The 20,962-nt window shown below is 53.5% G+C and overlaps 1 protein-coding gene across 2 annotated transcripts in view; it reads right to left on the bottom strand.

Moving 5' to 3' along the window:
• Positions 1 to 20,962, bottom strand: part of TMEM120B (transmembrane protein 120B) — a 69,821-nt gene that overhangs the window by 18,161 nt on the left and 30,698 nt on the right. The window contains exons 2-6 of one of the 2 annotated variants that reach the window (XM_030821533.1): positions 19,432 to 19,550; positions 13,885 to 14,001; positions 11,882 to 11,941; positions 9,984 to 10,079; positions 2,953 to 3,042 (exon numbers count right to left, since the gene is read on the bottom strand). In XM_030821533.1, coding sequence (XP_030677393.1) covers positions 2,953 to 3,042; positions 9,984 to 10,079; positions 11,882 to 11,941; positions 13,885 to 14,001; positions 19,432 to 19,550 — 482 coding nt within the window. The remainder of the gene's footprint in view (positions 1 to 2,952; positions 3,043 to 9,983; positions 10,080 to 11,881; positions 11,942 to 13,884; positions 14,002 to 19,431; positions 19,551 to 20,962) is intronic. The other variant, XM_030821534.1, reaches the window with a different exon arrangement.

Genomic DNA, 20,962 nt, shown 5'->3' with positions numbered 1-20,962 from the left:
TTGCCTAGGCTGGAGTGCAGTGGCCTCAACCTCCTGGACTCATACGATCCTCCCACCTCAGCCTCCTGAGTAGCTAGGACTACAGGTGTGCACCACCATGCCCGGCTAATTTTTTTTTAGACCGAGTTTTGCTCTTGTTGCCCAGGCTGGAGTGCAGTGGCATGATCTCAGCTCACCGCAACCTCAGCCTCCCAGGTTCAAGCAATTCTCCTGCCTCAGCCTTCCTGAGTAGCTGGGATTACAGGTGCCCGCCACCATGCCCAGCTAATTTTATATTTTTAGGACAGATGGGGTTTCCCCATGTTGGTCAGGCTGGTCTCGAACTCCTGACCTCAGGTGATCTGCCCAGCTTGGCCTCCCAAAGCGCTGGGATTACAGGCATGAGCCACCGCACCCGGCCCATGCCTGGTTAATTTTTTTCATTAACTAGGACTACAGGCACACACCACCATGCCCAGCTAATTTCTTTTTTTCTTTTTTTTTTTTTTTTTTCTGGTAAAGATGAAGTCTCATTTTGTTGCCCAGGCTGGTCTCGAACTCCTGGGCCCAAGTGATCCGCCCACCTCTGCCTCCCAAAATGCTGGGATTACAGGCGTGAGTCACCATGCCCGGCCTACACACTGATGTTTTCTAAATGGCTGTGTGCTACAAGGCTGCACTCCTGAAACTTCCTGTTGCCCTCAGGAGGCCAGGCAGGAGCGGGGGACTCTTGTCCTTACCTCCAGGCTCTATGTTCAGGGTAGGGCAGGGACCTGCCGTAAGAGACCACAAGGCAAACAAGTGGGAAGGTGGCACATTAGGCGGTGGGGGCTGCACAGCTCCTGGGCGTTCCTCACTAGTTCCCAGGATGAAGGAGGAAGCAGGAGCTTGTTACTTTTTGTTTCAGGAAAGAACAGGAACCAGAATGGCACATTGGCAGGGCGCGGTGGCTCACGCCTGTAATCCCAACACTTTTGGAGGACGAGGCGGGCAGATCACTTGAGGTCAGGAGTCTGAGATCAGCCTGGCCAACATGGTGAAACTCAGTCTCTACTAAAAATACAAAAATTAGCTGGGCGTGGTGGCGGGCACCTATAATCCTAGCTACTCGGGAGGCTGAGGCAGGAGAATCGCTTCAACTGGGAGGCAGAGGTTGCAGTGAGCTGAGATGGCACCACCGCACTCCAGTCTAGGCCACAGAACAAGACTCCATCTCGGCCAGGTGCAGTGGCTCACGCCTGTAATCCCAGCACTTTGGGAGGCTGAGGCAGGCGGATCACGAGGTCAGGAGATCGAGACCATCCTGGCTAACACGGTGAAACTCCGTCTCTAGTAAAAATACAAAAAATTAGCTGGGCGTGGTGGCGGGCACCTGTAGTCCCAGCTACTCGGGAGGCTGAGGCAGGAGAATGGTGTGAACCCGGGAGGCAGAGGTTGCAGCGAGCTGAGATTGCACCACTGCACTCCAGCCTGGGTGACAGAGCGAGACTTCGTCTCAAAAAAAAAAAAAAAAAAAAAAAAAGTGGCATGCCGAAGTTCCAATGGCCACTCCCAAAAGGAATTAGACCTTTGGAAAATAAGTCCTCCAGGTGGCAAGTCATGGGTTTTAATTGGGTCTCAAGACTCAGCTTAGAGGCAGGCAGGGCAGGAAGGAGACTGACAGAAGACAACAGGGCTTCTCGCACTCAGAGCCCTTTAGAGATGGGGGCCAAGGGAACCCCCAGTCTTGCCTGGACTCACTCAGCACCACTGTGACACACCTACTCCCCCATGGGACTCTGAAACAGTCCAAAGAGGAGACATGGCTTGCCCAGGGTCACAGGGCTGCTCAGTGACTGCACTGGGACCGGAACCCAGGAGTCCACACTCCTAGCCCGGCCTCCGTCCTCCCCAGCGTCATCTCTCTGGTGGGGCAGGTTTGGCCTAATACCCTCTTCACCTGTCCACTCTCCCCTCTATCTCCCCGTGGAAGACCACCCATCCACTCTTGTCACCAAAACCCATCCATCCTCCTAGTAATGGTCTCCCAGTTTTCCTCTGGGGAACCATTCCTCTCCTGACACTCAGCTTCTCCGCTCCCAGTGACGGCTATCAGCAGGCTATCAGGGTGGGTGTGAGGCTCAAGCCTGGCCAGTCACAGCACTGCAATCCCTGGCAACAGTGACTGGTTCAGGAATAGGTACGTGATCCATTCTGCACCTGGACATAGCCAGTGCGACCCAGTGAGAGTCTTGGAAGAGAGGAATGTGCTCCGTTTGCTGGGAATGCTATAAATAGTGACATGAGCCTGGAGTTGCTGGGTGCCCCACTAGCAGCCTGAGATAAACACAACACAGAAGGCAGAAGTGAGAGATGGAGAGCACTTGGATCAAGCCTTACCTGAAGGCAGTACAACAGGTCACTTTTTTTGTTTGTTTGTTTTTTTTTTTTTTTTTTTTTTGAGACAGAGTCCTGCACTGTCCCCGGGCTGGAGCGCAATGGTGCAATCTCAGCTCACTGCAACCTCTGCCTCCTGGGTTCACGCTATTCTGCCTCAGCCTCCTGAGTAGCTGGGACCACACCCGGCTAATTTTTTGTATTTTTAGTAGAGACAGGGTTTCACTATGTTGGCCAGACTGGTCTTCATCTCCTGACCTCGTGATCTGCCCACCTCGGCCTCCCAAAGTCCTGGGATTACAGGCGTGAGCCACCGCGCCGTGCCGGTCACTTCTTTTTATGAGAAAATATGTTTCTTCTTGTGTTGGGCCAGCCTGAGTTAGGTCTTCTGTCGCTCATAAGCAAGAGGCTGATCATAAACAAGAGCTGCTACATCAACAACATCAGCTTTCCTCCTTCCTGGATCTGAACAGTCACAGAGCAACCGCCAAGGAGGAGAGGAATGCAGCCTGAGGATGTCGGCCCCCATCTGACGCCCCTCTTGACATTTCCCTTTAACTCCTCTTGTGCTCCCCACAAAGCCAGGCCCCCAGGTACCTTGAGCCGTTGCTGATGAGAATGCTCTCCCGAATGGTCAGGGTGCAGTAATACCACACCAGCAGGAAGTTGAAGACTTCGTCAGTCACCCTGTGCAAGGAAACAGCCCCCAGGAAGGGTGTGGGCGTGAGAACCAGGCACAGCCATCCCACCCTCACCTCACAGAGCAGCAAACCAGGCCGAGGGCTGCCCACAGCACGCGCTGCCTCTGGAAGCCCTTATGACACCAGGGAGGCAGGGGGAGCTTGGTCTCTCGAGCATCTTCCCCAGCCCTGCAAATGCCTCTGCACCTCCTCATCTTTCTCCCTGAGTCCCACCAGTGCTTCAAGCTCCAGGTGAGTCTCCCCCTCCTTCCCTGACCACTCAGCCCAGGGCAACCTGTCTGTCTTCTAAACTCTTCCCATGTGATGTGAAATTTCTGGTGCGATATTAATGGAAGGACTTTAAGAACGGGAGACCTGGCCAGGCGTGGTGGCTCCCGCCTGTAATCCCAGCACTTTGGGAGGCCAAGACGGATGGATCACCTGAGGCCAGGAGTTCGAGAACAGTTTGGCCAACATGGTGAAACTCCATCTCTACTAAAAATACAAAAATTACCAGAGTGTGGTGGCACACACCTGTAGTCCTAGCTGCTTGGGAGGCTGAGGTAGGAGAATTGCTTGAACCCAGGAGGTGGAGGTTGCAGTGAGCTGAGATCGTGCCACTGCACTCCAGCCTGGGCAACAGAGCGAGACTCTGTCCCAAAAAAAACAAAAGAATGGGAGACTTAATGTTCTATTTAAGGTTGCCTGCAGTGTTAAGATATAAACTCCCTCTGTCCCCTTAAAGCATCTGTAAACTTTGTTACATATACAAAAAAATCCCAGTGGGCCATACTGTAACACTAACTGAAGAACTCCTTTTCCTCCTCCATGGTGACCACAGCACGGGGCTGGGCCGTCCTCCTCCATGGTGACCACAGTGCGGGGTTGGGCCAATCCAGCCTCGAAGGTGACAGACCCGGGTTGTGGAACGTGCTATATCTGCTCAGCGTGGAGGGCCGGCAGACAGCTATGTGGGGATTATCAGAGCCCCACCGGCCTCAGCCCTGCAATCTGTGAAGTGGGGAGGCTGACCCACCATGTGAGCATCTCCAGGGAAAAGAACTCTGGGAGAGAGCCAGTGACAGACGCCCCTCTGAGGGCTTCCCCACCACTGCCAGTCTCTGACAAGGCACTGAGAAAGGCTTTGTCTTTGGCAATTTTTTTCTCTTTTTAGAGTCAGGGTTTCACTCTGTCGCCCAGGCTGGAGTGCAGTGACGTGATCATGGCCCACTGTAGCCTTAATCTCAAGGACCCCTCAAGCGATCCTCTCACCTCAGCCTCCTAAGTAGGTGGGAATACAGGTGTACAATACCGCATCAGGCTAATTTTAAAAACTTTTTTGGGCTGGGTGCAGTGGCGCAAGCCTATAATTCCAGCACTCTAGGAGGCTGAGGCGGGTGGATCACTTGAGGTCAGGAGTTCAAGACCAGCCTTGCCAACATGGTGAAACCCCATCTCTATTAAAAATACAAAAAATTGGCTGGGCTTGGTGGCTCACGCCTGTAATCCCAGCACTTTGGGAGGCCGAGGCGGGCGGATCACGAGGTCAGGAGATCGAGACCACGGTGAAACGCCGTCTCTACTAAAAAAAAAAAAAAAAAAAATACAAAAAAATTAGCCAGGCGCAGTGGTGGGCGCCTGTAGTCCCAGCTACTCGGGAGGCTGAGGCAGGAGAATGGTGTGAACCCGGGAGGCGGAGCTTGCAGTGAGCCAAGATCGCGCCACTGCACTCCAGCCTGGGCAACAGAGCGAGACTCTGTCTCAAAAAAAAAAATGCAAAAAATTATCCAGGTGTGGTGGTGCGCTCCTGTGATTTCAGCTACTCGGGATGCTGAGGCAGGAGAATCGCTTGAACCCAGGATCTTGCAGTGAGCTGAGATCACACCACTGTACTCCAGCCTCAGTGATACAGTGAGACCCTGTCTCAAAAATATAAATAAATAAGTGACACCCCACTCCCTGGGGAGGCCAAGCTCCCTCCCTTGCCACACTCATTTCCTGTTCAAGTCATGTTGGCATCTGATGTCCTCAGAGCTGTGCTTCTGAGACTGTGGACGCTCTATGGTGCTTCCAAAGTCATGACGGACACCGTACACTGCCCTGCTACTCTCAAGCACCATCCTCAGCCAGTGTCCCCAGCAGCCCTGCGCGGGTGGTGCATGTCTTCTCCCTGCTCTCCAGGTGGGGAGTGTCAGATCAGGAGAACAACTGACTCGCCCACACTCCCCCAGCCGGGAAGAGGCAGAGCTGGATTTGAACTGAGGCCCTGAGATTCCAGGGTCTGTTCCTGACTCTCTTGAGACAAACTCTGTGTGCAAAGGTTCAGCAAGGTGTGGGCAGAGAGTGTCTGTTGTCTGTGACCACAAAGTAGGGTCACAAAGCTTCGAAGCAGTTGCATCCTCCTTTCATTTTGCCCCCAGGGCCCTTACAGTTGGTGAAATCATCTCCTAGTTTGGGGAGAGAAATGGAGGAGATGGGGGGGTTCCCTCCCTTTTATGCAGACAGACTGCACCCAGCGGCCATTTCTCTTCCCATACTGGATAAGTCTGTGTGACACTGGGAGGTACATGGGACCTTCCCTGTTGGGGTCAAGGACAAAGACTTCAGGAGTTTGAGACTAGGTAGGACTGTTCGTAGCAAGACTGACTCCATCTCTACAAAAAAAAATTTTTTTTTTTTTTTTGAGACAGAGTTTTGCTCTTTTGTTCAAGTAATTGTCCTGCCTTGGCCTCCCGAGTAGCTGGGATTACAGACGCACGCCATCAGACCCGACTAATTTTTGTATTTTTTGTAGAGAGGGGGTTTCGCCATGTTGCCCAGGCTGGTCTTGAACTCTTGGGCTCAAGCGATCCTCCAACCTCAGCCTTCCAAAGTGCTGGGATTACAGGCATGAACCACCACACCCGGCCCATCTCAAGAGTCTTAATCACATCTGCAGAGTCCCTTCTGTAAGGTAACTTATCCACAGCCTCTGGAGACCAGGACATGAACATCTTTGGGGATCATTATTCAGCACTAGGCAGAGATTAATTATTGGGAACTTACAACCTTGCAGGCATTTTGCACAGATGATCGCTCTGGATCCTTGGACACTACAGAACTGGCTGCTAAAGCAGGTGCACTTACCACATCCCTGTCGGCATGACTTCCAACTGCCAGAACCCGCCACTCTGGGTGTTCCTGGGGGGCTTTATCAAGCCACCAACAACATCTACTCTGCTGGTGCAAGGTGCAGATCAGAAGGGTGGAGCAATTAACACCCTCTGGAGACAGTCCTCAACTGTCCCAACTGATAGCAAATGGTGGATAAATACCCCAGCTACCTCACCCTCAGGTGGGATAACTCTGAGGCACGTTCTACGCTGTCCCCCCATTCCCTAGCTGTATTGAGCTCCAGCTGCCCACAGGATAATGCTTTGTTGTCTCACTTCCCATTCCCCTACCAGTGTCTCCTGGGATCACCTCCTGAATAAACTACTGGCACTAAAATGCTTGTCTTGGGGGTCTCTTCTGGGCCAACCCACACTAAGACAGTACTACTTCCCATTTTACAGATCACGCAGACGGCAAGCACTGGAGTGAGGTCCAAACTCAAGCCCACTCAAGCCAAACTTAACTCTGACTACCTCTTTCCTAGCCTGGTTCAAACCCAATATAGGACGGTCCTAACCAGGCACAGCCTCTTGGCCTGAAGGCAACAGAAGGAGGCTTCCAACTCTCCCGCTGCCTCACCAAAGCCTCCAAACACCCAAGGAGTACTGGTAGAGTAGACGTCCTGGAGCCTGTGGAAAAGGTGAGGAGGCAGACACAGAGAGGCCCAGGGATCCACTTCAGGTCACACAGCCCGTGAGTGGCAGAGCTGGACCCAGAACCCTGGAGGACGCTGGCCATGCCCAGCTGCAGGCTTAGTGGTACCAAGAAGGGCCTCTGGGTGGGGAGCCTAGCCAGGAAACCATCCCAACGGGGGCAAGAGGAAGAAAAGAGAATCCTGCTCTGTGGACGCACTAGCTATGAAGCTGTGAGCCTTTTTCCCGTATGCCCAGTCTTAGCACAAAACAATGGTGATGCTAACCAGTGCTAATATTTAAACAGGCACCAGTCTAACCAGTCTCCAGACACAGCTTCTCCTGCCCTCCAAGCTGCCCTGCCAAGTAGCTCCTGTCACGCTCACTGTATCTGTGAGCTCACTATTTCTGTCAAGAAACTGAGGCTGGGAGAGGTTAGTCATTTGCCTAAGGTTAAGCAGCAGGGCAGGCTTCCCGGGGGCACCGGCACAGAGATGAACGGCCCGTCCAATCCCCCTCCTCTGCCCCATTTTTAGCCTATGGAAGGTGTACTGGGTTGAATAGCATCCTTCCAAAATTCACATCCACTGGGACCTCAGAATGTGACCTTATTTGGAAACAGGGTCTTTGTAGATAGAATTAGTTAAAATGATGTCATACTGTGTTAGGGTGGGCTCTAAATCCAGTGTCTAGTGTCCTTATACTAGGGAAGGAGGCCATGTGGCGTGGTGACAGAGACAGAGACGAGTGAAACACAGCTTTAAGCCGAGCAATACCAGGGCTTGCTGGTAATTTCCAGAAGCTGGAGAGGCGAGAAAGGGTCCTCCCTCCCCGAAGCCTGTGGAGCAGCACGGCCCTGCCACGCCCTGCTTTCAGATCGCTGGCTTCCAGAACTGTGGGAAAATGTATCTGTCGTTTTAAGCCCCCAGTCTATGGTACTTAAAGTGGCCCTAGGAGATGAACACAGAAGCAGGTGGGAGAAAAAGACGCCCAGGTCCTTGGGGAACCTTGGGCCTCAGGACAGCACAGGTTTGCCTTCGGAGGGCCCTGGAGGTCCCCGTGCAAGGGACTCTGGCTGCACATTGACAAGTTTTACCCTCTTTGAGGGGGGCACATGAGGAGTATTACAGATGTGTGCAGCCTTCGCCCTCGTGGAAACAGGCCAGGCTCTGGGCAGCAGGCGAGCACGGGCCCAGGGCCTAAAAGAGCCTTTGTTTGGGCATTCAAGTTGCCAGACCAGCAGCCGGACGCCCAGCCAAGCGCCTGCCAGGCAATAAACACTTGGCACGTGGGCCAAATGCCTAAGCCGTACTTGGCCGCTTCCCCTGGGGACAGAGAACCCAGGGCCAGAGAAAGGAACAAAACCCCCCAGGCAGGGCAGCAGCAGCCCACAGCCTCACGGCATGGCTGTGCCACACTCAGATGGCACCAGCAGCTGGGGAGCCCCCCAGCAGCACCTCCACGTGCCAGCCAGGGTGGAGCCTCCACACACAGTGCCAGCTCCCCGAATTGTCACAGCCCTGTGAGGCAGGGACTGCTGTCACGCTTGTTTTACAGATGGGGAGACTGTGGCTCCCAGAGGCAACCTGCCCAGAGTAACAGCCAGTTGTCTCAAAACCATTTTCTTTTCTTTCTCTTTTTTTTTTTTTTTAAATAATTGGGATATAATTCACATACCATAAAATTTGTTCTTTTAAAGTATATAATTTAGTGATTTTTAGTATATTCAGAGTTGTACAACCATTATCTAACTCCAGCACATGCGTTTTTTTTGTTGTTTTTGTTTTTTTTGTTGTTTTTGTTTTTTTTTGTTTTTTTTTTTTGAGACAAGGTCTCGCTCTGTCGCCCAGGCTGGAGTGCAGTGGCACAATCTTGGCTCACTGCAACCTCTGCCTCCCAGGTTCAAGTGATTCTCCTGCCTCAACCTCTTGGGTAGCTGGGATTATAGGCACCCACAACCACACCTGGCTAATTTTTGTATTTTCAATAGAGACAGGGTTTGACCATGTTGCCCAGGCTGGGAGAACATTCTTATTACTCTAAAAAGAAACTTTGTACCCAGTAGCAGTCATGCCCTCCTTCCTGCCTCCCATAGCACCTGGCCACCACTCACCTATTCCCTGTCTCTATGGATTTATTTGCCTGTTCTGGGCAGTTCTCAGCAATGGAATCCTACTGTGTATCTTTTTGTGACTGGTTCTTTTACTCGGCATCGCATTTTCAAGGTTCATCCATGCTGCAGCCTGGCTCAGTGACAGTACTTCATTTCTCTCTCTCTTTTGTTCAGACCAGGTCTCCCTCTGTCCCCAAGGCTAAAGTGCAGTGGTGTGATCATGGCTCACTGCAGCCTCGAACTCCTGGACTCAAGCAATCCTCCCACCTCAGCCTCCCAAAGTGCTGGGATTACAGGTGTGAGCCACTGCACCCAGCTAAATAATTTTATTTTTTACCTTTGTAGAGATGGGGGTCTTGCTGTGTTGCCAAGATAGGCTCAAACTCCTGACCTCGAGTAGTCCGCCTGCCTCCCAAAGTACTGGGATTACAGATGTGAGCCACCATGCCCAACTTTTCATTTCTCTTCATAGCTGAATGATATGCCACTGTACGGATAGACCACAGTGAACTCCTTTTCTTGGGGTGGGGGTGACAGAGACTCTGTCACCCAGGCTGGAGTGCAGCGATCTCAACTCACTGCAACCCCTGCCTCCTGGGTTCAAGCGATTCTCCTATCTCACCCTTCCCAGTAGCTGGGACTAAAGACAAACTCCACCATGCCTGGCTAATTTTTGTATTTTTAGTAAAGACAGGGTTTCACCATGTTGGCCAGGCTGGTCTTGAACACCTGACCTCAAATGATCTGCCTGCCTCGGCCTCCCAAAGTACTGGGATTACAGGCATGAGCCACTGCGCCCGGTAACGGACTCCTTCTTAACTACTACAGTACAAGGCCTTTCCAGCAGCCGTTTAACAGTTACTTGTTGGATGGAGGTGGGGCAGACAGGACTGGCATTTCCCATGAGAAATGGCCCCTCTCTCCCCTACATCTCATCACGCCAAACAACACAGAAGCAGGAGAGGCCCTGGGTCCCCTGGATCCCTCTCTCCCGGCCCCCACCTGACGTCTGCATGCCCAGGCCCAGGCACACATGGCCACACCCACTACCTGTAGTGAAGGATAAATCGACATGCCACGGCACCCAGGAGCAGGATGATGGTCAGGTAGAGCTTGAACTTCTCATATTCGTCCTTGTAGGCAAACCTGCCACGACAGACACGCCCAGGGGAGTGCCCCTTACCATGACTATTCCAGCACCTGGGCATGGCCCTCAGCCCCATCAGACCCTTGTCCTTCAGCCACTGCCACGGCCCATAAGGACCTTCCCATTCCACTAAAGGAGAGACCTGGCCTTGGGTTAGTGGTGACCAATGAGGGGAAGAGGGCCAAGTATGCAGAAGGCCCACGTCCCTGGACTCTGGTCTGGGGCTCTGGGCCCATGCTGGGGGTAGACACAGGGCCTCTTCCCTCAACCAACTGCTCCTGCTGAAAAGCCAGGGTTTGCAGCTGTCTGGAAATGGGGTAGACTCAGGGTAGAGAGGACTGCCCATCTCCCAGGAGAAGTATGTGTGTGATAGGGCATGAAACAGAGCAGGGCCATTTCTTGTGCGAAATGGGAAGTCCTGTCCACTCAACATACTGACATGGAGGAAGGGAGGGAGGGGAGGGAAGGGAGGGAGGAGAGGGAAGGGAGGAAAGGGAGGGAGGAGAGGGAGGTGAGGGAAGTGAGGGAGGAGAGGGAGGGGAGGGAGGGGAGGGAAGGGAGGGAGGGGAGGGAGGGGAGGGAAGGGAGGGAGGGGAGGGAGGGGAGGGAGGGAGGGAGGGAGGGGAGGGAGGGGAGGGAGGGAAGGGAAGGGAGGGAGGGAAGGAAAAGGAGGGAGGGAGGGAAGGGAAGGGAGGGAAGGGAAAGGAGGGAGGGAAGGGAGGGAGGGAGGGAGGGAGGGGTGTGGAATTGGGTGTGGGGTTTGGGTATGGGGTGTGGGAGATTGGGTGTGAGTGTGGGGTGTGGGATTGGGTGTGGGTGTGGGATGTGGGATTGGGTGTGGGGTGTGGGTGTATGTGGGGTGTGGGTGTGGGGTATGGTGTGGGGTGTAATGTGGGGTGTGGAATTGGGTGTGGGTATGGCATGTGGGTGTGGGGTGTGTGTGTGGGGTGGGGGTATGGGGTGTGGGTGTGGGGTGTGGGTGTGGTTGTTGGGTGTGGGGTGAGGGAAAGAAGGGAAGGAAGGGAAGGAAGGGAAAAACCAAGGAACCAACCCTCTCCCAGGTGCTCTACCTACAGAGGAGAAGAGCGTCAGAAACTCCAAAAGCCAGCACCTCACCTGTGACCAGGTTTTTATTTATGCAAAAATTCTAGCTTAGATGCAACTTCCCTGAGCTGAAGGAACAGAACGCCGGAGACCTCCGAGCCAGGTGAAAAGCGTGAGATGGGGTGTGGGTTGGGGTGTAGGATAGGGTGTGGGGTGAGATGTGAATATGGGGTGTGGGGTATGGTGTGGGTGTGGGGTGTGGTGTGGGGGTGGGGTGTGGTGTAGCTGTGGGGTGTGGGGTATGGGGTGTGGGGTAAGGGGTATGGGGTGTGGGGTGTGGTGTGGGGTGTGGTGTAGCTGTGGGGTGTGGGGTATGGGGTGTGGGGTAAGGGGTATGGGGTGTGGGGTATGGGGTGTGGAATTGGGAGTGGGGTTTGGGTATGGGGTGTGGGAGATTGGGTGTGAGTGTGGGATGTGGGATTGGGTGGTGTGGGATGTGGGATTGAGTGTGGGGTGTGGGTGTATGTGGGGTGTGGGTATGGGGTATGGTGTGGGGTGTAATGTGGGGTGTGGAATTGGGTGTGGGTATGGCATGTGGGTGTGGGGTGTGGTTGGGTGTGCGTGTGGGGTGGGGGTGTGGTTGTTGGGTGTGGGTGTGGGTGTGGGTTTGGGGTGTGGAGTGTTGGTGTGGGTGTGGATTTGGGGTGTGGGTGGGGTATGAGGTGTGGGCTCTGGGTTGTGGGTGGGAGACACTTACTTGGCCTGGTTGCTGAGGAGGGTCACGTTCACGTTACCGAGGACCAGGTTCAAGTAGAGCCTGGAAGGAAACACCTGTGAGGGGCATGATCCTTAGCAGGTGGGTGCGAATCAACAACATTCAAACTCAACACACTTAACGAGCACATCCCAAGCACTGATGTTAGAAGATAGGAGGCCTAAGTCAGCGGGCAAATGGGCCCCCACATTGAGTGAGAATAATGACTAACCAAAGGACATTAACCTGCGACAGGACAGTGTGAGAAGTCGATTTCCCCTCTGTGCTGCCTTAGAGACCGTATTTCTAAGCCTGCCTTCCAGCCAGATGTGAGCAGGTGACTAAGCATAGCCAATGAGGTGGAGGCATAGGTACAACCTCTAGGTCAATTTTTAAAGAATCTTCTTTATTTTTCATTATTATTATTATTATTATTATTATCATCATTGTTATTATTTTTAGAGACAGGGTCTCACTTTGTTGCCCAGGCTAAAGTGCAATGGCATGATCATAGCTCACTGCAGTGTTTTTGTTTTTTTTTTTTTGAGACAGAGTCTTGCGGTGTCACCCAGACTGGACTGCAGTGGCACGATCGGGACTTGCCGTAACCTCCACCTCCCAGGTTCAAGCGATTCTGCTGCCTCAGCCTCCCAAGTAGCTGGGATTACAGGCACGTGCCACCAGGCCAGCTAACTTTTATATTTTTAGTAGGTTTAGGGGTTTCACCATGTTGGTCAGGCTGGTCTCTAACTCCTAACCTTAAGTGATCCACCTGCCTCGGTCTCCCAAAGTGCTGGGATTACAGGCGTGAGCCACTGTGCCCGGCCTCACTGCAGTCTTGAACCCCTAGGCTCAAGTAGTCCTCCCACCTCAGTGGCCAAAGTAGCTGGGATTACGGGTACACGCCACCACACCAATTTTGTTAAAGTTTTGTAGAGATGTGGGCTCACGATGTTGTCCAGGCTGGTCTTGAATTCCTGGGCTCAAGTGATCCTCCCACCTCGGCCTCCCGAAGTGCTGGGATGACAGGCACAAGCCACCGCGCCCGGCCTTCAGTTGGGTTTTCTATCATTTGCAATCCAAAGATTCCCAACTGAGGTAAGAGGCACAGAGGCCTAGGGACAGAGGGGCAGGAAGGCAGACGCGCATGACACTGTAAGAGGGTCACGAATGCTAGGCTGCTGCTCATTCTGCAGAAAACGATCATCACTTAACTCATGAAGTCTTTATCAGAACACAGTCAAAAAGGAGAAGCTCAGAGGAATGGGTTAAAGTGTAACAGGGCTAGCCAGCTCCCTCCCACCCGCTACAGGCCTGAAAGGAGCCTCTCCTCCTAATGCACGGCTCTGACTCAGTGCAGGCTGCTCCGGAAAACAGGGTCAGGGTGAACTGACTGTGCTCAGCAGCGTTATGTCAGGTCATGATGATACGAGGCTGTAAGCAGCTCTCTCTCTCCAGAACAAGGTGGCAATGACACCACTTGAGGGAGGGAACGGGGACTTCTCTGAAGGGGGAAAATACAAAGAACATGGGCTTTGGAGTCAGAATGTCTGCTGTTCACATCCTGGTGTGGCCAAACATTCGCTGATGTCTCTGAATCTTGTAAAAATGGGCATCTCTTGGTCTGACGCACAGATTGTTGGGGACAAACCGGGTGACATCACAGGAGTTCCCGGCACAGCTCTGAGCGTGCAGGAGGCACACAATGCATGTTTGTTCTCCTGGGAGAGAACACTTTCCCTCTTAACCCCAGGTGGCACCAGGCATGCGGTAGGTGCTAGTTCCTTGCAACGGCCCTCCCAGGAATGCTGCTGTCACACGGTGTGGCTAAGGTCCCCTCCTCAGCTCATGGAGGAATGCATAAGGAAGGCTCCTTATCTCTCCTGCCCTTGCTTCCCTCTTTCCTTCAATCTGAGCACCAGCAGGAAGGCGAGAGTTATATGGACCAGCTGTGCTAGGCCTGGGCATGGGCCTGTGCTAGGAGTGGGGAGGTTGCCAGCTCCTACCCGTTCTTCTTGGGCAGGTAGGCCTCCATGTCGAAGAAGACGTCCTGCCGCTCCTTGATGTTTGCTGCCATCTGCTGAACGAGCTCCGCCTCCTCCCGACTGGCATGGCGTTTGCACCTGCGGACAGAGATGCAGGCACAGGGGAAGGGGCGTCACTCAGAGGGAGGAGGGCTATGGACTCCCCGGGCCCCAGCCTCCCACCTTCAACCCCAGCCTCCCACCTTCTACCCCAGCCTCCCCCCTTCTACCCCAGCCTCCCACCTTCTACCCCAGCCTCCCCCCTTCTACCCCAGCCTCCCACCTTCTACCCCAGCCTCCCACCTTCTACCCCAGCCTCCCACCTTCTACCCCAGCCTCCCACCTTCTACCCCAGCCTCCCACCTTCTACCCCAGCCTCCCACCTCTCCCCAGCCTCCCCCCTCCCCCCCCCCCCCCCCCCCCCCCCTTCACCCAGCCTCCCACCTTCTACCCCAGCCTCCCACCTTCTACCCCAGTGCCTCCCACCTTCTACCCCAGTGCCTCCCACCTTCTACCCCAGCCTCCCACCTTCTACCCCAGTGCCTCCCACCTTCTACCCCAGCCTCCCACCTTCTACCCCAGCCTCCCCCCTTCTACCCCAGCCTCCCACCTTCTACCCCAGCCTCCCACCTTCTACCCCAGCCTCCCACCTTCTACCCCAGTGCCTCCCACCTTCTACCCCAGCCTCCCCCTTCTACCCCAGCCTCCCACCTTCTACCCCAGCCTCCCACCTTCTACTCCAGCCTCCCACCTCTACTCCAGGTCTCCCACCTTCTACCCCAGCCTCCCACCTTCTACCCCAGTGCCTCCCACCTTGTACCCCAGCCTCCCACCTTCTACCCCAGTGCCTCCCACCTTCTACCCCAGTGCCTCCCACCTTCTACCCAGTGCCTCCCACCTTCTACCCCAGCCTCCCACCTTCTACCCCAGTGTCTCCTACCTTCTACCCCAGCCTCCCACCTTCTACCCCAGTGTCTCCCACCTTCTACCCCAGTGCCTCCCACCTTCTACCCCAGTGCCTCCCACCTTCTACCCCAGCCTCCCACCTTCTACTCCAGTGTCTCCCACCTTCTACCCCAGCCTCCCACCTTCTACCCCAGTGCCTCCCACCTTCTACCCCAGTGCCTCCCACCTTCTACCCCAGCCTCCCACCTTCTACTCCAGTGTCTCCCACCTTCTACCCCAGCCTCCCACCTTCTACCCCAGTGCCTCCCACCTTCTACCCCAGTGTCTCCCACCTTCTACCCCAGGCCTCCCACCTTCTACCCCAGCCTCCCACCTTCTACTCCAGTGTCTCCCACCTTCTACCCCAGCCTCCCACCTTCTACCCCAGCCTCCCACCTTCTACCCCAGCCTCCCACCTTCTACCCCAGTGCCTCCCACCTTCTACCCCAGCCCCCACCTTCTACCCCATGCCTCCCACCTTCTACCCCAGCCTCCCACCTTCTACCCCAGCCTCCCACCTCTACCCCAGCCTCCCACCTTCTACTCCAGTGTCTCCCACCTTCTACCCCAGCCTCCCACCTTCTACCCCAGTGTCTCCCACCTTCTACCCCAGCCTCCCACCTTCTACCCCAGCTCCCACCTTCTACCCCAGTCCCCCCCCCCCCCCCCCCCTCCCCAGTGCTCCCACCTTCTACCCCAGCCTCCCACCTTCTACCCCAGTGCCTCCCACCTTCTACCCCAGCCTCCCACCTTCTACCCCAGTGCCTCCCACCTTCTACCCCACCCCAGTGCTCCCACCTTCTACCCCAGCCTCCCACCTTCTACCCCAGCCTCCCACCTTCTACCCCAGTGCCTCCCACCTTCTACCCCAGTGCCTCCCACCTTCTACCCCAGCCTCCCACCTTCTACCCCAGCCTCCCACCTTCTACCCCAGTGCCTCCCACCTTCTACCCCAGCCTCCCACCTTCTACCCCAGCCTCCCACCTTCTACCCCAGTGCCTCCCACCTTCTACCCCAGCCTCCCACCTTCTACCCCAGTGCCTCCCACCTTCTACCCCAGTGCCTCCCACCTTCTACCCCAGCCTCCCACCTTCTACCCCAGTGCCTCTTGCAACCGCAGTTCCCCATCTCAACTCTCAGGGTTGGGGGAGTGATGCTGCCTCCCAGGTAGTCTTGTGACTTTCGGAAACTCCTTAAACCTCTCTGCCTTATTTTCCATACCTGAAAAGCCAGGATAACCTCAAGCCTACCTCACAGACAATAGCCTGGTGAGGATTAAGTAAGTACAGCATAGAGCATCTAGAATAATACTTGACAGTATGAGCTCAAGGGATAATTACTGACAATACTATTTTTCTTCTCATTTTTCTTTTTTTTTGAGACAGAGTCTTGCTCTGTCACCCAGGCTGGAGTGCAGTGGCGCCATCTCGGCTCACTGCAAGCTCCGCCTCCTGGGTTCACGCCATTCTCCTGCCTCAGCCTCCCAAGTAGCTGGGATTACAGGCACCTGCCACCACGCCTGGCTAATTTTTTTTTGTATTTTTAGTAGAGACGGGGTTTCACCGTGTTATCCAGGATGGTCTCGATCTCCTGACCTCATGATCTGCCTGCCTCGGCCTCCCAAAGTGCTGGGATTACTGGCGTGAGCCACCACGCCCGGCCTTCTTCTCATTTTTCTAAAGAAATAGCTAGTAGGTATGATGTTACAGTCCCAGCACATACGCCTATGATCCCAGCACTTTGGGAGGCCAGGGCAGGAGGATCACTTGAGGTCAGGAGTTTGAGACCAGCCTGACCAACATAGCAAGACCCCGTCTCTACAAAAAATTAATTAAAGAAAACAACCAAGGCCAAGTGCAGTGGCTCACGCCTGTAATCCCAGTACTTTAGGAGGCTGAGGCAGGCCGATCACCTGAGGTTGGGAGTTTGAGACCAGCATGACCAATATGGAGAAACCCCGTCTCTACTAAAAATACAAAATTAGCCAGGCATGGTGGTGCATGCCTGTAATCCCAGCTACTCGGGAGGCTGAGGCAGGAGAATCGCTTGAACCCAGGAGGCAGAGGTTGCAGTGAGCCAAGATCGCACCATTGCACTCCAGCCTGGGCAACAAGAGTGAAACTCCGTCTCCAAAAAAAAAAAAAAAAAAAAAAAAAAAAGGGTTTTTAAGAAAACAACCAGGGGCTGGATGTGGTGGCTCATGCCTGTAATCCCAGCACTTTGAGAAACTGAAGTGGGCAGATCACCTGAAGTCAGGAGTTTGAGACCAGCCTGGCCAACATGGCAAAACCCTGTCTCTACTGAAAATATAAAAATTAGCCGGGTGTGGTGGCAGGGCCCTGTAATCCCAGCTACTTGGGAGGCTGAAGCAGGAGAATCACTTGCACCCGGGAGGCGGAGGTTGCAGTGAGCTGAGATAGCGCCACTGCACTCCAGCCTGGGTGACAGAGCAAGACTCCATCTCAACAACAACAACAACAACAACAAAAAACAACAACCAAACATGGTGGTACATGCATGTAGTTCTAGTATTCATGAAGCTAAGGTGGGAGGATCGCTTGAGCCCAGGAGATCAAGGCTGTGGTGAGCCGTGATTGTGCCACTGCACTCCAGCCTGGGTGACAGAGCAAGACACTATCTCAAAAAAAAGTAAGGCCGGGCATGGTGGCTCACACCTGTAATCTCAGCACTTTGGGAGGCCGAGGCGGGAGGATCACTTGAGGTCAGGAACTTGAGACCAGCCTGGCCAACATGGTGAAACCCTGTCTCTAGTAAAAGTACAAAAATTAGCTGGGCATGGTAGCGGGCACCTGTAATCCCAGCTACTCAGGAAGCTGAGACAGAAAGGAGAATTGCTTGAACCCGGGAGGCAGAGGTTGCAGTGAGCCGAGATTGCACCACTGCACTCCAGCCTGGGTGACAGAGCGAGATTCCATCTCTGAACGAATGAATGAAAATAATTTTAAAAAATAGAAATAACGGAATAACCTACAGATGACCAACAGACAGACAGAAAGGCACCTGAAAGCATAAGCAGTCGACCAATCACGGTCTGTTATTCTTTGGTAACACGGAACTCTCAAAACTAGAAAACAAGTCAGCAGACACATCTCAGAATGACAGGGGTCCTTGGTCTAAGACCCTAACTCATGGGTCAACCTTCTAACCCAGCACTTCTCAACTGAGGACAGCTGGCAATGCCTGGAGACATCTTGGTGGTCACACCCGGGGTGGGAGTGCTACTGGCATCGGTGGGCAGAGGCCAGGGCTGCTACTCACTACCCCGCAGTGCACTGCACGGCCCCCACAAAGACCCATCAATAGTGCTGGGGTTGGCCATGTGCCCATCTGTGAAGTAATCACTGAGAATCTGAAAAAACTCTAGACTCTGAGTCCTGCCATTACCCAAACGTGTTTTTCCAAAGCCACATCTGGTGACGCGTTTGCACGGGGCCATCCACACTCTCTACCCCTTAGTTGCGGGCCTCCATTTCCAAAATGGCCAGCCACACTGACAGCTATAATCAGGACGTTCCTCCAAAATTGTCCACCAGGAAAGAGTTGACCAGGAGTCCCAGATTCTAAAATGGAGGCCCAGCTAAGTGACCTGGGACAAGTCACTCGGAGCCTCAGTTTCCCTGCCTGACAAGGGGGTCACGGCAACCACTGGGCCCCTTCACATACCACGCAGGAGGGGACTTCCCAGACCTGGAGACCACGAGTGTCAGGAAATGAACACGATCCAGGCCTTGGGAACTAAACTAAGCTATAAGCTCAAGCACATCTCCACAAGGGATGGCAGCCTAGTGGCCACTACACCAGCGACCCCAGTGGGGAGGGCACCCCACACCCACAAAAGGACACTGCCTGTTTACTTGTCCAGCAGGGCACCTTCCTATAACAGCACCCAACTTTCACCCGGGAAACTACTCATCTTCTTCTCCCACCACCCATGTGGCCGTCCCTCCACCTCCCAGGGCCACAGACTTTAGCACACAACATGGCGCTGCCCAAGCAGCTTTTCAGTGATTGGTTCACAAATGGGCATTCAACCAATCCCAGCCGATGTGGACTGAACCCAGAATGTCGGCTGAAGTACTGGGAAAGAGAAACTCTCGGCCAGGCACAGTGGCTCATGCCTGTAATCACAGCTACTCAGGAGGCTGAGGCAAGAGAATCGCTTGAACCCAGGAGACAGAGGTTGCAGTGAGCCGAGATCATGCCATGGCACTCCAGCCTGGGCGACAGAGTGAAAGACTCCATTTCAAGAAAAAAAAAAAAGAGAGACAGTCTCCTTCAGCCAGGGTGGCACAGCCGGCAGGAAGCAAGGCTGGAGAATATAAGCCTGGCACTGCAGGTGAAGGGGACAGTCACCCTGAGAGTGACACCAAACCAGAGGAAGGCAGAATTTAGAGGGAAAAAACATGCCCAAAAACACCCTTTGACTCCTGGATCCAGTGATGCCTGAAGCAACCCCCAGTCCTGTCTTTTTCCACTGAGATGTCATTCTCTGCTTCAGCCTGTTTTGAGTTGGACTTCTAACCCTCAGAACCAGGGCAGCCCCTGGGCTACAGCTGCGCCTACCTCTGGAGTGTAAGCTTCAAGTCCTTGAGGTGCTTCTTCTGCTTACTGATGGAACTGCTACACAGCGTCTGCAGCGCAGCCAGCTCCTCCAGCTTCTGCTTGTAGATCCTGTGTGTCTCCTGAAGAACAGGGGACCCGGGGGAGGGTGTGTGGGACAATGTGAACAGGTCATTTTCTTTTCTTTTTTTTTTTTTTTTTTTTTTTTTTTTGAGAGAGTCATCGCTTCTCGGCCTTTTCGCTAAGATCAAGTATGTGAGAGAGTCTAGCTCTGTCACCCAGGCTGGAGAGCAGTGGCATGATCTCGGCTCACTGCAACCTCCGCCTCCTGGGTTCAAGCAATTCTCCTGCCTCAGCCTCCCAAGTAGCTGGGACTACAGGTGTCCACAACTACGCTCGGCTAATTTTTTTTTTTTTTTTTTGGTATTTTTAGTAGAGACGGGGTTTCACCATATTGGCCAGGCTGGTCTCGAACTCCTGACCTTGTGACCTGCCCGCTTCGGCCTACCAAAGTGCTGGGATTACAGGCGTGAGTCACCGCACCCAGCCAATAAATCACTCTTTATTTAGTGTTCACTTTGAGCTGAGTTTCTGATCCTGGCAATTAAGAGAGTTCCTGTTAGGTCAACTAAGAAAAGCACATACCCCTTTCCTTAAAGCCACCCTCCCCACTCCAGACACAATCACTCCAATGAATTCAATAGCTCATTCTTGAAATAACCATTCAGGGCCACAAAGCCAGGAAAAATACAAGAGACTTCGCCCCAGTGCTGGGGGAACAGAACACAGTAACTTCTTGACTTTGCCACCATCACACACCTCCAAATAAATACCACCCCAGGCAGGGACACAACCCCTTATCTCGACTTCTAAAACAAACACCAACAATTTAGGGAAACCAACATGGGAGATGAATACCATGATTAAAAACAATAAGCTGGCCGGGCGCGGCGGCTCACGCCTGTAATCCCAGCACTTTGGGAGGCTGAGGCAGGTAGATCACCTGAGGTCAGGAGTTCGAGACCAGCCTGGCCAACATGGCAAAACCCCGTCTCTACTAAAAATGTAAAAATTAGCCAGGCATGGTGGCGGGCGTCTGTAATCCCAACTACTTGGGAGACTGAGGCAGGAGAATCACTTGAACCCAGGGGGCGGAGGTTGCAGTGAGCTAAGACCACGCCACTTCACTCCAACATGGGCGAAAGTGCAAAACTCCGTCTCAAAAAAATAAAAATAAAAATAAGCCACTGCTCACTTTGGCAGCACATGTACTAAAATTGGAATGATACAGACAAGGTTAACATGGGCCCTGAGAAATTAAAAAACATTGAAAAACAAAGCAACGATAAGCCAACAAACATATTTAAAGTGACTTTTATTTTTTTTTTTTTATTTTTTTTTTTTTTTAGCAGTTGGAGAGATGGATTTAGCAGAGGGAGAGCAAAAGGGGATGGTCCAACAGAGAGCACACAGGCTAAACTCCCCTGCCTGCCAAGCAAGCCACCTAGGTATGAAAGTTAAGTCAGGCCGGGCA

The sequence above is a fragment of the Nomascus leucogenys genome, chromosome 10 (genome assembly GCF_006542625.1).
Source record: "Nomascus leucogenys isolate Asia chromosome 10, Asia_NLE_v1, whole genome shotgun sequence".
NCBI lineage: Eukaryota > Metazoa > Chordata > Mammalia > Primates > Hylobatidae > Nomascus > Nomascus leucogenys.
Note: the sequence above shows the minus strand (reverse complement) of the source record. Positions and strands in the feature narration are given on the sequence as shown.